General features: G+C 44.6%; 1 protein-coding gene across 1 annotated transcript in view; it reads right to left on the bottom strand.

Moving 5' to 3' along the window:
* Positions 1 to 15,322, bottom strand: part of EGFL6 (EGF like domain multiple 6) — a 51,005-nt gene extending 35,683 nt beyond the window's left edge. Inside the window, exons 1-2 of the mRNA XM_063304686.1 lie at positions 15,096 to 15,322; positions 1,987 to 2,096 (exon numbers count right to left, since the gene is read on the bottom strand). Coding sequence (XP_063160756.1) covers positions 1,987 to 2,096; positions 15,096 to 15,322 — 337 coding nt within the window. The remainder of the gene's footprint in view (positions 1 to 1,986; positions 2,097 to 15,095) is intronic.
* Positions 15,323 to 17,230: the final 1,908 nt, after the last annotated feature.

The following is a 17,230-nucleotide window of genomic DNA, read 5'->3' as shown; positions in this document are numbered from 1 at the left end:
TTCTCATGGCATTGTATGGAGGGATCTCTAAACTGGACCTCATACAGCAGATATGGACACCCAGCAGCCTATGTGTGCCTCCAACTCTTCATTTGCAACCTTCCCTCTGCCTACAAATCCCCAGAGTAGCTAGGGCTAGCATTTTTAGATTCTTGCAGGCTGGGGTAGGGTCATCCCTATATTACAGTAAAGGAAGCCATTCTCAGAACCAAAGAACTATACTTTCTGGAGATTCAAGAATTTACACAACAAGAGGGAGCCTGAAAGCAAATGTTTCAAAAGCATTTTTTGCCTGTATTCCTCTCTGAATAATTCCAAACTTCTGGTTCTCCCGTAATATCTTCCTATGCCCTGTGCCATCTCTGCAGCCAAAACTAACTCAACTACACACTGTGTTTCTGCCTTTCCTTTATCCATTCTGTATGTTCTACATATCTACATCTGTTACATATTTTGGACACAGAATGTGAGTTTTATGTCCATAGTATAAGAGTTTTCTCCCTGTGGCATTTAGTTTATCTTGACAGCTATACAACTTTCCAAACTTAACCCAACCAATTGTCTCCTGTAATGTTCTTCTGAAATCTATTTAGCAATAATAACTGATGATTTAAATAATCTTCTGTTCCAAATTAGTTAACAATATTTTACCAAACAACAACAGCAAAAACCCTGCCTTAAGGAAATCTTGATCAAAGGTGTCTTAATGTGAAAAGAACAGTGTAATAAAGAAAAAAAAAACAATACAGCAAAGAATGTTGGCATGTTAATTCATATGTTCAACATACATCATACCTGACTCAAACCAGAAATCTGGGGACAGAACAATCTAAAAAGCTTTTGAAAACTGAATACTGATAGGAGATTGTTCTATTGTTTTTACCCAAAAAGAAAAGGAATATTCATGCTCCACTTGCTGCTTTAAAAGACTTTTATTTGTTATTTTTTTCAACATACCATATTCTTAAGCGGCTGAACTGGATTGATACAAACAGTACAAAAGCATTATTAATAAAGGAACTCCCCATGCAACATATGGAAATACTTCAAATTATGACTACTATCTGCTATGTACATTAATGAACATTCAAGAGGAAAAGACTGTTTTGGCAGCATTCTCTCTTGCATAATAACCATCTGATAAATATATCAATTATAATGTGAACTTTTGTTCATCTGCACTAGATAACCCAGTTCTAAACTCCTCAAAGCAGCTGATGCAACATCTAAGAAATAAATGATCCTGAAGACAATATTTTATTACTTTATGTAGTCTTGCCAGAATCCAACCAGGGAAAGATTTCAACCTCCCTCTTACGTTTATACTCTTATTATTAATAAAAGCATTGATAGCATTAAATAATCACAGGGCTTTTGTTAAACTATTTCCCCAGAGGCCTGAAAACAGAGACCCAGCACAGGTAATCCTCAAATGCTTCTACACTGAACATTCAAAATTATCAATTTTCTACTTATGTGGAAATGTGAAGACAATTTATGTTAATGAAAAGCATCTGCTTATAAATAACTCTGCATGGCCTGCTTAAAGGTTGTCTTCCCCTGAACTTTCTTCATGTCTACCACCATGAGCTTGGGCAGGTATTAAAGGTTAACAGGGCAGAGAAAGCAAGCAGAAATGAAATTCTTTCCAGCTTCTTAATAGTACTCCCTTCTGGGTTATGTCTGTGGAAAGGAAGAGAAAAAGGAGGCTTAGAATGGAGGCATCGGTAACATGCAAAGTGACTGCCCAATTTCCTCTCCTTTAGGAATGCATTGGGGGAATTTGTTCCCATTTTCAAACTTATCTTTCTTTGCTGGATTTGACATCATATGTGGCCCATTTCCATTCTATTCATGGACTGTTCACCTGCTAAGAGACTGTCAGTTGGATGGTGAGACAAACAGGGCCACCCATACACTGAATTCATTCAAATTTAGGCATGTATTTATAGAAAAAAAAATGGAGCAACAAGTAAGTATGGTTACCTTCACAGCGCTGTTTATTATTTCTTTTCCAGCCATAGCAGCAATCAAGCATAGATCCATAATGACAGATCCCAGGTTCATTCACAGCTAGCAGCTGCCTGCCTCTTAAACTGTGCAAAAAACAGAAGATGAATTTCAGTTAAAGAATTAACAGAGGCTCACGTCCTGGACCAATGTTTCTCAGCCTTGGCAGCTTGAAGATGTGTGGACTTCAAGGCTGGCTGGGGAATTCTGGGAGTTGAACTCCACACATCTTCAAGCTGCCAAGGTTGAGAAACACTGCTCTGGACAGATGTCACATCTATCCACTGAGAAGGCTGGTTATACTGCCACTACATCATAAGAAATTCTCTCTGCTGAAGCCAAACTTTTCAAAGCAATTTATTAATTATAAGTGATAATAATCTGCATATTTTTTTAACAGAACACAACTGACTTCCTCAATTTAGCAAGCACTTGCTTCATTTTTACTTTTGTTGATTAAATTTGTAATGTCAAGAACAGTAGGGAGACAGCTTCTGTGTGGTTTTCCCTCCATATCCTGCTTAAAACCAAAATCATTTAGTTTAAAAGATTTAAAGGGGGTACCACAGGCCATTCATGTGGGAGCCATAACACACTGATAGTGCTAGTATTTGTTAAATAAATAAAATATTGAAACAATGCAAACAAAAAATCTAATGGATTCCCTACATTCACATTTGCTGGATCTGACAAATGACAAGGAATTTTTAGTGCGCAAAATTCATTTTCAGCACCACAGGTTGTGCTTCAGTCTGTGAAACTTATTCATGACACCCAGACTATATTCCAAACTTCACAGTTGTAATTTTAAAACCATTAATATGCTTTTTAGCCACTTTGGAAGCCTTTCCAGTTAACACCTGGAAATCTTAGTATGAATCTGCGCATACCTGTTAAAATAATGGCCCCAAAAAGTATTTTAAATGAAACTTAAGGAAAGCTACATTGTAACCAAATATGCTGTTAAAAAAAAGTTTGCTAAAATAAGGCAAAAGGCAGGAGATTAAATTATACAAAGAGTTCTGTTCTTTATTCTCTTATGGTTAAATTCAAAGCAGCCTAGACAGGCTGTAAATCCCAGAAGAGGAAATATAGGTAAGGATATTTCTGCTGCTTAACTCTGGTCATTTCCTAGTTGAAAATCACCTTTAAGCAGCTGCTTTTTCACCAGTGTGGGAGCAAGTATTCTCTAGTTTTAAAAACAGTTAATGGCAGGGGTGAAAATCAGTAAAAGAGAAAAGGATTTAAGCCACTTCTCTGCTTCTCTCTCCTTCCATTTGGGCCAGCCTTCCTCTGGTGCCCTCCTGATAGGAAATGCCATTTGATTGGAGGTCTTTTTCCCCATTGAATAGTTACGCTGAAAAGCTATCTTATTGGCTTTTGTGAACTTTATATGAACTTTAATAAAAGCAAAATGAGAATGTCCCAGAGAGAGGTGGCATTTAGAAAGAGTTCCTGTCAATGGGAAATCAGCCTGCTCCAAACCCTGTGAAACTCCATTGTCTTAAGTTATGAAATAGACACTTTGCAATGTGAACCTAGAACAATGTGAGCTGGAAGAAACCTGGCTTGGCTGCTCAGTAGGACATCAAAGTGGGAACCCAGGAAACTCTGTGGCTGGAGAGCAGTACCAAAGCTCCATGTTAAAGTGCTCCCTACTCCAGCTGTGACTTGGGTATGTCTAGTCAGGTTTTAGTTTTTCCTGCCTGGAGACAGCAGACCATGGGCAATTTCATACAAGGACATTGCACCAATTTGAAAGCAGGTTTAGACCTCTGTATTCCCAGAATATCATCAGTGTTGGAGAACTGAGCTGATTTATATCTAACTTATCTGTGTTATAGTTATTGATTATTGTCAACCACTGCAAAGCTAGAGTCTTAAAAAAATATAGCCCTACTTTCCTTGGATAGAACTGCTGCCACATCTTGAATTTTGGGTCTTCTAAAGGAAATGTTAACTTGATGGCTTTGCAGCTCTCCCTCAGTAGCCAAGAGAAAATAAATAACTGTCAATTGACAACAATTTTGTCGATTTCCCACTACCACCACATACTTCTCTTCAGCATTCAAAATGCTGGCATACATTTTTTACATTTATTTTGCATTGAGGAGTGAGGAGCAGGACAATGATTTTCATTAGTTGTTTGAAGCATTTCTGATCAGCCAAAATGAAGATAATTATATATTACTTTAAACTACTCCTGAGGGTATAGAAAATGAAGTGTGGTGGTATGAAAGTTCCCTATATTACAACTATCTTAAATTTGGATATAAAATTAGTGTTCACAAAATATAAGAAATCTAAATATCACTATACTTGTCTATATTATAGAGAGTAGAAAGAAAATCACATGCCCATTTCACAGGCTAAAATATTAGAAAGAGTGACAACACATCAGGGTTATTTCTGAACTCCTGTAGAAGTCAAGTTCAGCAGTTTGTGATTTGCCAGGAGCAGAACCACCCTGGTACCTACCTGTCAGCACTAGACCATTTGAGCATTCACATAATGACAGTCAGGAGACCAGGATCCTTTAACTGTTTAATGAAGTGAAATGACTAGGACAGAAGTAAAGCTGTGAATGGAGAATTCCCACTAAAACATACATTTAAAACTACATTCCCTTGATTGCCTTCCTTTCCTACGAAAGTATGTCACCCCCCTTTCCCATCCAGGTGGTGTTGCTGGTCTATCTCTACTGACTGGCCTTTATGTGGCCATCATAAATCTGTAGCCATAATAATGCAATTCACACTCCAACTCAACACCCCCTCCCATCCGGTGACAGAGAGTCTACCCCATTGATAAGGAAGTGATGGAAGATGCTCCGATAAGGGGTTCTGTGAACCTTTTGATCGGAGGAATCTGACATATCACCCACCCCCTAAAAAACACAACACAAAAGAATAAGATACAATAAGTCTGAGAAGAAAGAGAATGGATAGGGTGGGGAAACCTCATTAGTAAGGGGTGGGTTTGGAAGGGTACCTTAAATGAAATTTCTTTGTTAGAAGGGATGAGTTTACATGACATGCATCAACCCATTCAGGATCTTGAAAGTGTTTCTATTGTATTAAATATTGCAATGATTTGCGATGAAAACGAGAGTCCAGAATTTCTTTAACTTCAAAATGCTGATGGCCATCAATCATGATGGGTGGAGGGGTTGGTGCAGGCTGGTGCCACCTAGAATGGTCCGGCGCTGGTTTAAGCAAGCTGCAATGAAAAACAGGATGAAGTCGCTTAAGAGTTGAAGGTAGTTGCAATTGTACAGTCACCGGATTAATGAGTCTAGTGATGGGAAAAGGCCCAAGAAACTTAGGACCTAAATTTTTCTAAGGTTGCTGAGACCAGAGGAATTTCATGGAAAGGTAGACTAAGTCACTGACTTTCATTTTCCACTCCGGGTACCTGTGGCGGTCAGCAAACTTCTTATGGGTGTCATGGGCATTGTCATGAGTAAGGATGGCGAGCAGGGGGCTCCCATCCAGACTGTCAAGTGCATGCGTAGCACTGATGAATTGTTCAGCCATTCAAAGAGACACAGATCGGGACCGCCTTAACCTTTGGGGTTTATATGTCTGGGTTTTTCCCACGCTTCTTCAGTTTGTTAGGATTCCTGTTAAGTACTAGCAATAAATATTAGAGACCAGTTCATTGTCTCAGTGTGTTTCCTGGTTGTTAGGACAGGCATGATCCAGAGCCTGACAAATGATCAGCCAGTCTGTGGCAACCTGGATAGCCCAATCGGCAACTGAAGAGTCAGGGAGAGATTATAGCTGAAGTTCAGGAATTGGAACAAAATCTTGGCCATAGACAATGCAAAAAGGTGAAAATCCAGTGCTCTGATGCACCTCATTGTTGTAAGCCACCTCAGCAAAGGGGAGGAGATCAATCCAATCATCCTGCTGAAAGCTAATGTAGCAACGCAGGAATTGTTCTAGAGTAGATTGAGACCGTTCAGTCACTCCGTCCATCTCTGGATGGCTAGATGAGCTAAGGGATTGTTGGACTCCAATTAATTTTAAAAATGAGCGCCAAAATTTTGAAGTAAACTGGACACCGCGATCTGAGATCACACGGTCGGGACATCTGTGGATCCTATAGATGTGCATGACAAACAATTTAGCAAGTTGCTGGGCAGTGGGGATCAGTGGGCACAAGGGATGAAGTGGGCTTGCTTTGAAAATAAGTCAATAGCAGTCCAAATCACTGCCTTATTTTTACTCTCTGGCAAGTCCACAATAAAATACATGGTGATTTCTTTCCATGGGGTTTGGGGGAGGCAACAGGTTGTAAAAGCCCTTGCGGTTCCCCCCCCCCTTCTTCTTTGCTTGGGCACAGACGTGGCATGAGGTGATGTATGAATGCATGTCAGAATGAAGGGAGGGCCACCAAAATTGGCACCTGACCAAGTGTAGAGTTTTTGTGAAGGCAAAATGACCTGCAGATTTAATGTCATGGGAACGGTGCAGAATTGTTTTGCGCAAAGATTCAGGCACCTAGATTTTGTTGTTGCAATACCAGACGTTGTCAATTTCAGTCAATTGGGCTTTGTTACATTGTAGCCAGGGATTGTTAGGGAGTGCCTGAAGCAGTTCCTCTTTTAGGTCTGCCTGCACTTTCACTTTCCCTGCAACTGCTTGTTTGTGTGTTACGCAAGCCATTCCAAGCTGTTTTGAGAAAAAACAGTATCCACAATTTCAGAGTGGGCTGTATTATACTGGGGAAGGTGAGAAAGTGCATCAGCAAGGAAGTTCATCTTGCCAGGGAGGAAATTAAGGATAAAATTAAAATGGCTGAAAAATTGAGCCCAACGAATTTGTTTACCATTCAGCTTTCTGGGTGTTTGTAAAGCTTGGAGGTTTTTATGATCAGTCCAGACCTCAAAGGGATGTTTAGAGCCCTCAAGCAAATTTAAGGCAGTTTTGACAACAAAAGCCTCTTTCTCCCAAATGTGCCAATTGTGCTCAGAGTCAGTGAACTTACAGGAGAGGTAAGCACATGGGCAGGGGAAACTGTTCTCATCCTTTTGAATCAAAACTGCCCCTACTGCTGAGTCAGAGGCATCTGCCTGTACAATAAAGGGGTGGTTTGGGTCCAGGTGGGCCAAAATGGGTTCTTCTGTGAATAGAGCCTTCAAACGATCAAACACAGCTTGGCAGTCATCTGACCAAGCAAGCTTCACCCCCGGGGAAGTTACTTTCTGTGTCTCCCCCCGTGTCTCTAGTTTTTAGAAAATCTGTCAGGGGCAGCACAATCTGAGCAAATTGGGGGATAAATTATCTATAGAAATTGGTGAAACCAAGAAAACTTTGAAGCTGCCTTCTGGTGCGAGGTGGTTCCCAGCCCCTTATGTCTTGAACTTTATCCGGGTCCATTTCAATGCCATTCAAAGAGATACGATAGCCCACGTAGTCTAGTTGACTCTTGTGAAACTCACACTTGGAAAGCTTAGCATAGTGCTGGGCATCCCTCGGTTTTTGCAGCACTTGCCTAACCAAAGGGAAGTGGTCTTCTAAGCTTTCAGAGTGGATCAGAGTATCGTCTAAATACACCAAGACCCCCTTGTACAAATGCTCATGGAGGACCTCATTGATATATTGCATGAATACTCCAGGGGCCCAGCCAACCCAAAAGGGAGAACCTTGTACTGATATGAGCCCAGTGGGCAATTGAAAGCTGTTTTCCATCCCCCTCCCTGATTCAGATTCTGAAGTAGGCTTCTCTGACATCAAGCTTGGTGAACACCTTTCCCTTCGATGGGTGTGAGAGCATGTCTTTCATGAGAGGGAAGGGGTACTAGTTGGTTATTGGGATGGCATTTATTCCACGGTAATCTGTACACAATCTCAGGGAGCCCTCCTTCTTTGCCCGGAAAAGCACCGGGGTGGCCAATGGGGAGTTAGCCAGTTCGATAAAGCCCCTAGCCAGGTTTTTGTCTATGAATTCCCTGAGGACTTTTTTCTCAGTCTCTGACATAGCATATAATTTTGGCTTATGTAGCTTAGCTCCTGGGTCAATTTCTATGGGATAGTCCATTTTTCTGTGAGGTGGTAACTGGTCCAATTCTTTTTCATCAAACACATCAAGAAAGTCTGAGTATTTGGCTGGTATAGCTACTGTTGCCTCTGGCTTTCCCACAGGTATCTAATTCAGGAGTATTCCTGCCACATCCCTCTTTTTAGGTGGTGGGACCGGTGGGTTGCTGACACCGTCTTTAAATGTTAAAGCCCCCGTCCCCCAGTCTATTTGTGATTTTCTACTTTTTAGCCATGGGAGCCCCAATATGATTGAATAGTTTGCTATGGGGGCTACAATAAATTGCAGGGTTTCTTTGTGCCCCCCCAACCTCATGGCTACAGTTTCAGTTCGAAACTCTACGGGGCCCCTGTGGGTGATGGAACCATCCATCTGGGTAAAAACAATGGGTTGTTTAAGTCTCTTAGTTTTGAGGCTTAGTGTGTTGATTAGTGCAGGTTGTATCAAGCATTTGGTGCACCCCAAATCTAACATTGCTGTCAGATTGGCTTTGTGGCATGTTCTTAAGTTTTTTAATTCCACCCTGACTAGCAACGTGGGGCAGTCATCACCCACCAGAGGGTACTCTCTTTCCTCCTCCTCAGAAGCAGGTATGTTGAGCCTGGGATTTTCCACCTGCTCGCAGGTGTGATTCAAAACAGGTGAAATTCGTTTCCCGCTGGCTTCTGATCTTCCTCCTTGGAGTCCTCGCTTGACTCCAGCAGTGGCCCCGCATCTAGAACTCTGCGCGCCAGGTCTTGGCTGGTTTCATTCCTCCCTTGGCTGCCTCTGGTTCTCCACAGGGACACTCCGCTGCTTGATAGGTGTCCTTACCACATTTGAAACATCTGCCTTTTTTCCAGGTGTGGTCTCTGGGGTCTTCTTTATGCCATAGTTTCAAGGGTTTTCAACACATGCTGCATCATCACCTCCATGGCAGATATCCTCGCCTCCAACCCACAAATCACTTGTGGGGTCCCATCAGTGTCTGTCACAGTTTCACAAGACTCCAGCTTAACACCTGTCATGTTCACTGTTCCAATGTTACCGTTACATCGTAATGTTTCGCATGTCATTTGGCTGATGCGTGTTTCGTCTGGGAGGGGAGGAGGATTCCATCTCATGGGATTGTTATATGTTAGCAGCTGGATTGGAATGTGTTTGGGTTATCTCATGTGTTCAAGGTTCCTTTCCCCGGATATTAGCAGAAACGGTTACCAGCACCTTGGGGGGGGGGGGGACTTTGCAACGGCAGGGCGAGGGGAGGGATTACGTTTGAGCCAAGGTTTTTTAGTTTGTATTTGGTGCGCTTTCACTCATTCTCAGCTTTCTCTGTATTTGCATACTATTCTTTAATAAATCAAATATCATTAAGTCCCTGCTTGTGAGTCTGAGTCTATTAGAGTAGGCAATCATTACATAAAGCTGAGAATCTAAAAATTTACTGTTAGCCCCTTTCCAGATTTATTTTTGTGAGGGAGAAGTGCTAGCGATGAGCAAACCAAATCCCCAAACCACAGAAAGCGAGGAATCAAGCAAGGGGGAACCCGACTCCACAGTGATAAGAATGGAGAGGGTCCCTCCTCGAGAGCTTTCAGAAGTTCGAGAGGGGTCGAGTTCCAGCCTAAGAGAAGAGGAGGTTGGAGGTAAAAGAGCCCCTGAACCGACTGATGAGTCGCCAGGTGAGCTGACCACATGGGATGAGACACATGGATCCCTACCAGGGACGTCCAAAACGTCTTGGAAGCAGCGATACCCGAGTTTCCCAACTGTGGTAAGGCAAGAGGGAAAGGAGGATTCCCAAACCCCTGACCATATAAAACTGGTGGAGGCCAAATTGGAGTCACTAGAATTTATGTTTTGAAAGATGTCCATGGACTGGGGTCCCCGGGAGAGGAGGAGAGAGGAGTCTAGTAACAGGCATTCGACTCCTTCTTTGCCCCCACCTTCCCCAGAGGAAAGGAGTAGGACCCGGTGCAGAGAGGAAGCAAGAGCACCGAGTGTGAGGATTTCAAGGTCCCCTCCTCGAGAGTGGAGATCCCTGGGAGCTAAAAGGAAGCCCGACCACCCAGCTGTGGCGAAGGGACCACCCGGAGTGGGGGTTAAGGACTTTACCGTTAAATTAGATCCAACTAAGCTATCATTCTTCCTTACCAATGCAAGGAGTTATATGGATGAGTGGGAGCAGTTTTTCCATTCAGAAAGAGCCAAGATTAATGCCATTGCCACTAGGCTCAAGGGGCGGGCAGCTGATTGGTATGTGCAGTTATGTCAATCGGATGCCCCTGAGCTGGAGGAGTTTGAAGAATTCCTGTGGGTGTTGAAACTACACTTTGAAGACCCGTTAGCTAAAGAAAGAGCAAAACGGGCACTGAGGGAACTGTGCCAGGGGCCACGATCGGTGGCAGACTACGCTCTGGAATTTAAGGCTCTGGCTGGGAAGGTTGAGGATTGGTCCCAATCCACATTAATAGAACTTTTAAGGACGGTCTGAATACGGAGGTCCTGAGGTGGTCGCTCGGCAGGGATGACCCAGATACCCTGTATGAATGGATACAGCTGGCAGGGAAGGCTGAGCAAGCCAATGAGACCTTCGCTCACAGGAAGGTGATGAGATATGCTGGGCTCAGCAAGGGTTCCCACACTGCTGCACCCACTGGAAAGTCCGGTCAATGTGCCTGGGAAGAGGAGAGGGAGCGCCGCTATGTGAAAGGGCAATGCCTCCGATGTGGGAAGGAAGGCCACTGAGCGGCAGCGTGCCCGAAGGGAAAGACCGATGATCATCTGGGGAAGCCGTTGGGGAAATCTCCCTCTCTACCCAGGAAAATGAAGGCAGCCATGGCTGAAACTGAAGTGGAGGAGATTCCTTACTTCGGGGGCCAGGGGGAGCCCGATCTACTCAAGCTGGCGGGAAACGCCAGCCACCTGCCCTAAAGAGCGCCTCTGGGCAGGTGGTGGAGGAGGGGCGCGAACATATTTCGGTGAGTGGCAACTATCCCACGCTGACCGTTAAAGTGAAGTTAGGCTCCCGCACAAGAACCATTGAAGTTTGGGCATTGATCGATTCAGGGTGTTCGTGTTGCTTGATGCACCCTGACGTGGTGGCTGCTTTGGAGTTGCCCAGCATTCCACTGCAACGCCCCATGATTTTCACCCAGCTGGATGGTTCTACGGTGGGGGGGAAACCAGTCACCCATTTCACGGGCATGGTGGCATTGCAAATGGGCAGCCACCGTGAGGGGCTGCCGTTTGTAGTGGCGCCTGTGGGGGGTCCCTTAGTCATTCTGGGGATTCCTTGGTTGGTCCAACAAAACCCATATATAAATTGGGTGCATAGGACTTTGACTTTTGGGGATGGTTTCTATCAAACCCCTGGGGAGGACGACGCTCCGAAGGCTGCAGTGGGGAGGGCAGTGGCAGCAACCCCGCATTTTGCTGTCACACCACTGGAGGGCTTGCCGGAGCAATACCAAAGCTTTGCGGATGTGTTTGGTGAGAAGGAAGCTTCCACCTCATCGAAAAACTGACTGTGCGATAGAGTTGGTCCCCGACGCTCAACTGCCCAAACCAAAAATCTATGCCATGACTCAAAAGGAACTGGCGGTGTTGCGGGAGTTTGTGGCCAAAACTTGGCCAGGGATTTTATTGAACCAGCAAATTCACCAGTGGGCGCCCCCGTCTTGTTTCAAGCGAAGAAGGATGGGACATTGAGACTTTGTACAGATCACCGCGGATTAAATGCGGTCTCGATATTAAACAAATATCCTCTGCCAATAATAAAAGACATGTTAGCACATCTGGCTAAGGGGAAAATCTTCTCTAACCTGGATTTGCGGGAAGCCTATTTCCGCATCCGCATATGGGAGGGGGATAAATGGAAGACTGCTTTCAATTGTCCTCTGGGTTCTTTTCAGTACAAGGTTTTGCCTTTTGGGTTGGCGGGGGCACCAGGGGTGTTCATGCAATTGATCAATGAAGTGTTACATGAACATTTGTTCAAGGGTGTACTGGTCTATTTGGATGATGTTTTGATTTATACTGAAACGGAGGAGGAACATGAGTGCTTGGTGAAACAGGTGCTTAGCAAACTGAGAAAGGCTGAGCTTTATGCTAAACTTTCTAAGTGTGAATTTCACCAGACTCAGCTTGACTACCTGGGGTACAGGATCTCTGACAAGGGCACTGAAATGGATCCCGCGAAGATTCAAGCTATTTTGGGGTGGGAGCACCCGCGTACCCGCAGGCAGCTCCAAAGTTTTCTTGGATTTTCCAACTATTACCACCAATTCATCCAGGGGTTCGCATAAATTGCATTGCCTCTCACTGATTTGTTACGTACGAAGGGGTTGGGGGACACACGCAAGGTGAAGAACCCGGAGGCATTGCTCAATTGGACACCTGAATGCCAGTTGGCTTTCGACAAACTCAAAAGCCTGTTCACTGCTGAACCCATTCTTCAACACCCTGATCCCACTAAACCCTTTGTGGTTCAAGTGGATGCTTCCGATTTCTCAATTGGAGCGCTCTTGCTGCAAGCGGATGCTGGTGGCCGCCTGAAGCCCTGTGCGTATCTGTCCCAGAAATTTTCCAAGATGGAAAGGCGATGGCATGTTTGGGAAGAAGAAGCTTTTACAGTCAAGGCTGCTTTGGAGGCATGGCGCCACCTCTTAGAGGGGGCTAAATGTCCTTTTGAAGTTTGGACTGACCATAAAAATTTGGAAGCACTCAGCACACCCTGTAAGCTCAGTCCTAAGCAGATCCACTGGGGTCAATTTTTCAGTCGCTTTGACTTTAAGTTGAAGTTCATTCCAGGCAAGAAAAACTTCCTGGCTGATGCGCTTTCCCGCCTGCCCCAGGATTCGGTCCAGGCACCTGACGTTGTGGGTACACTGTGGACAGCACCCCAATTGGGGTTGCAAGCTGTCACACGCAGTCAGACTCGTGCACAGCTGCCCCCAGCTTTGGTTTCACCGGCTGGGGGAAGAACGCCAATTCCCTCACAATTGCAACAACAGTTTCTGCTAGAGCTGAAATCTGACACTTGGTTGCAAGCGAATAGAGACAATGTTACATTTGACAGAGGCTTCACTTGGAAGCAAAACTGCCTCTATGTCCCTGACAGTTTGCAAAGGGAAATTTTGATTAGGTCTCATGATGATAAAGTGGCTGGTCATTTTGGGTTTGTCAAAACCTTGCGCCTGGTGCGCCACCAATTCTGGTGGCCCACATTGAGACATGATGTAAAAAGTTATGTTGCTTCTTGTCCTGTCTGTGCCATGTCTAAACAGAAGGGGGGCAAACCGCAAGGGCTGTTGCAGCCAGTGGCCAGCCCCTCCCGTCCTTGGGAGGAGGTTTCCATGGATTTCATTGGGGATTTGCCTCCTAGTCAGAGAAAGACTGTGATTTGGGTGGTAAAGGACTACTTTTCTAAGCAAGCCCATTTCATTCCATGTGCTTCCATTCTGTCTGCACAGCAATTGGCCCACCTTTTTCTAATCCACATCTACTGGATTCACGGGAGCCCCTCCTGCTTGATCACGGACCACGGAACACAGTTTACTTCCCAATTTTGGAGGGCATTTTTGAAGCTGGTGGGCACCAAGCAGGCGTTGTCCACTGCGTCGCATCCGGAGACTGACGGATCTACGGAGGCTCTTAATTCGACCCTGGAGCAATTTTTGCGGGCATTTGTCAACTATCAGCAGGACAATTGGGTTGATCTGCTACCTTTTGCTGAGGTGGCTTATAACAATGCCGTCCATCAGAGCACGGGGCACACCCCTTTCTGTACTGTTTGGCCGGGATTTTGTTCCCATTCCTGACTTGCCTCAACCCTCCACACAGCCCTGCTCCGCTTCTGATTGGGCTGCTCACCTGGCTGATTCATGGCCAGTGATTCAGCAGGCATTGGCTGATGCCCAATCTGCCTATAAACTGCACGGCGATAAGCGACGAGCCCTTCATCCTGCTTTTAAAGTTGGTGATAAGGTCTACCTTTCCACCAAGTTCATTAAATCCCCTCAGCCCTCGAAGAAGTTGGCTCCTAAGTTTGTTGGTCCTTTTCCCATTGTGGGAGTTGTGAACCCTGTCATGTTTAAACTGGATTTGCCACACAATCTGAAACGTTTACATCCTGTTTTTCATTGCAGCTTGCTCAAGCCTGTCAACCACTCTGATTATTGGCATCCGCAACCCCCACCTCCTGCTCCGATCATGATTGATGGACAGCAACATTTTGAGGTGAAGGAGGTCCTTGATTCTCACAGACTTCGTGGCACCCTGCAGTACCTCATTCGGTGGAAACACTTTCTCCACCCTGAGTGGGTGTCTGCCCGTGATGTTCAATCTCCTGTTTTAGTTGGACGCTTTCATCTCGCTTATCCTATGAAACCTGCTCCTTAATATTTTGGGGGGGGCGGTATGTCATGTTCACCGTTCCAATGTTACTGTTACATTGTAATGTTTCGCATGTCATTTGGCTGATGCGTGTTTCGTCTGGGAGGGGAGGAGGATTCCATCTCGTGGGATTGTTATATGTTAGCAGCTGGATTGGAATGTGTTTAGGTTATCTCGTGTGTTCAAGGTTCCTTTCCCCGGATATCATCAGAAACGGTTACCAGCACCTGGGTGGGGGGGAGTTTGAAACGGCCGGGCGAGGGGAGGGATTACGTTTGAGCCGAGGATTTTTAGTTTGTATTTGGCGTGCTTTTACTCATTCTCAGCTTTCTCTGTATTTGCATACTATTCTTTAATAAATCAGATATCATTAAGTCCCTGCTTGTGAGTCTGAGTCTATTAGGGTAGGCAATCCTTACACCTGCCTTGTTTTGATGCTTATCCTACCATCTAAGGGTTTCTTTCTGCAATGAAGGGCCTACTGAAACTGTAAAACACATTTTATTATATTGCTTAATTTATGCCAGTTCTACATGTTCAGATGCCACCCTGGAGAATTGGGTCAAAATTTCCACCAGGGGATATGCCATAGTGTCAAGGGTTTTCAACACATGCTACATCATCACCCCCATGGCAGATATCCTCGCCTCCAACCCACGAATCACTTGTGGGGTCCCATTGGTGTCTGTCGCAGTTTCACAAGACCCCGGCTCAACACCCTCACAGGTGCCTCCAGGGGTGAAGGTGCTCTCCCCTCCACCTCCTTGGCGCCCGACTGTGAAGGTCCCATCTGTGATTCTTCCAGTATCATGTCTAGAGTCTCGGGTTCTCTCACGAAGTCGAGGGTAAGGAGCGCTCTCTCCAGCTTGGTAGTGTTGAGCGGGGTTTCCATTTCACACTCACTTTTCCACTTCCGGAGCTCCCTTCTGACTCTACCTTCTCTTCTTCCTCCTTGGCTTACAGCACTGTCCTCTCAGTGGAGGTTGAGGGCGATGGCTGCTTCGCCTTAGTTCTTCCATGTTTTGGCATTATTTCATCAACTCTCAACTGAATTACTTTCCCAGGAAGAGTTCTCAAACACAATGGATTCGCAGCTTAATGTCAGCACTAGACCATTTGAGCATTCACACAATGACAGTCAGGAGACCAGGATCCTTTAACTGTTTAGTGAAGCAAAATGACTAGGACAGAGGTAAAGCTGCGAATGGAAAATTCCCGCTAAAACATACATTTAAAACTACATTCCCTTGATTGCCTTCCTTTCCCACGAAAGTATGTCACCCCCCTTTCCCATCCCGGTGGTGTTGCTGGTCTATCTCTACTGACTGGCCTTGATGTGAACCATCATAAATCTGTAGCCATAATAATGCAATTCACACTCCAACTCAACACCCCCTCCCATCCGGCGACAGAGAGTCTACCCCATTGATAAGGAAGTGATGGAAGATGCTCCAATAAGGGGTTCTGTGAACCTTTTGATCAGAGGAATCTGACACTACCACAGTACAACCAATTCCTGTTGTCAGTAGATCTGTCACCTCAATTAGAGCCTAACTATCCTTGCCAGGCCTTGAGTTTATAGTTCTCCATGCATAAAAAAATATCCACATCCAAACCCAACTTTGAAACTGACAGAGGCTGGTTGAAAAAGCTGACAGCCATGCTTGGCTCTGCAGATTGGATGGACCATGTGTGTGCAAAAGATCAAAATGATATCACCATGAGAAAGAAGTATCTGGGTTCCTCCACTGCAGAGCCTTGAAAACTACCAAGGAAAGAATGTTTTATTTATTTTGAAATACTGTACAATTAATTTTGAAAAAGATTATACTTTTCTTTAAGCTTTTCTGGGGGGGGGGGACTTCAATTTATTGTCATTTATTTCTTTTGCATGTAGTCCTTGGATACTTCCAGTACTTTGATTTAACTTTAATCTTAGATGCACTTTTACAAGGTAAATCCAGTTTGGTAGTTTCCTGCCCATATTTTTCCTCATAATCTGTTTGTATCCTCCCTGTCCAAGGTATTTATCTCACAGTTTTATGTAGTGTACAATCCTTTGCATGCTTACTCAAAATAAGGCCACTACATTCAATGCAACTTAAATTCAGGGTAGTGTATATTGCTTTTCACCTCAAATGTCTTTGTGAGGCCCCTGTCACTAAATTACTGAGATTATTTTAAATAAGATTCAATATATTCCATTTTTCAGAATATTTATGAGAAAAAATACTTTAATTGTGTCTCTATGCTCATAAATTCTCCAGAGTTGTGCCAGTCATCTTCCTCTTCCCACAAAGAAAAGTACAGTGTATGATGTAAGATAGACTAAAGGGAGGGAGGGAGAGGATGGGGTGAGGGAAAAGAGGAAGGAGTTTGGCAGTTTCTTGATAATGTTCAAATAGCTATTCTGATTGTTTCAAGAAACCGCCAGATGGTTCTGGGATAGCTAATGTCAAGCCTCCAGAGAATCTCTGGCTTTGACAATCCTTGACCAGGAAAATTTATCAGGGTTCTACTGCAGGACCCTCTACGTAGCTGCCAAGGGGTTTCCACTGCCACTGGCCATCCTTGCTTCTTTACCTCACTGTGACAAATGGCCAGTTTTCCCAAACAGCAGAGGACCTCTGCCTGCCAAGTTACATTAGCCCACTCCAATGCTCACATTAGCCCTCAGTTTCACTCTATGCTTGCTACCCACCTCCTCAGATTACCCCAAACGAATGCTCTGACAAAATCTGTCTTGCAGTTTCTCAAACATTTTCTTCCCTTGCAAAGGAGATTTTGGTTTTCCTACCTT

Source organism: Candoia aspera, chromosome 5 (genome assembly GCF_035149785.1).
Source record: "Candoia aspera isolate rCanAsp1 chromosome 5, rCanAsp1.hap2, whole genome shotgun sequence".
Taxonomy (NCBI): Eukaryota; Metazoa; Chordata; class Lepidosauria; order Squamata; family Boidae; genus Candoia; species Candoia aspera.
The sequence above is the reverse complement of the archived record's forward strand: the minus strand, read 5'-3'. Positions and strand labels throughout refer to the sequence as shown.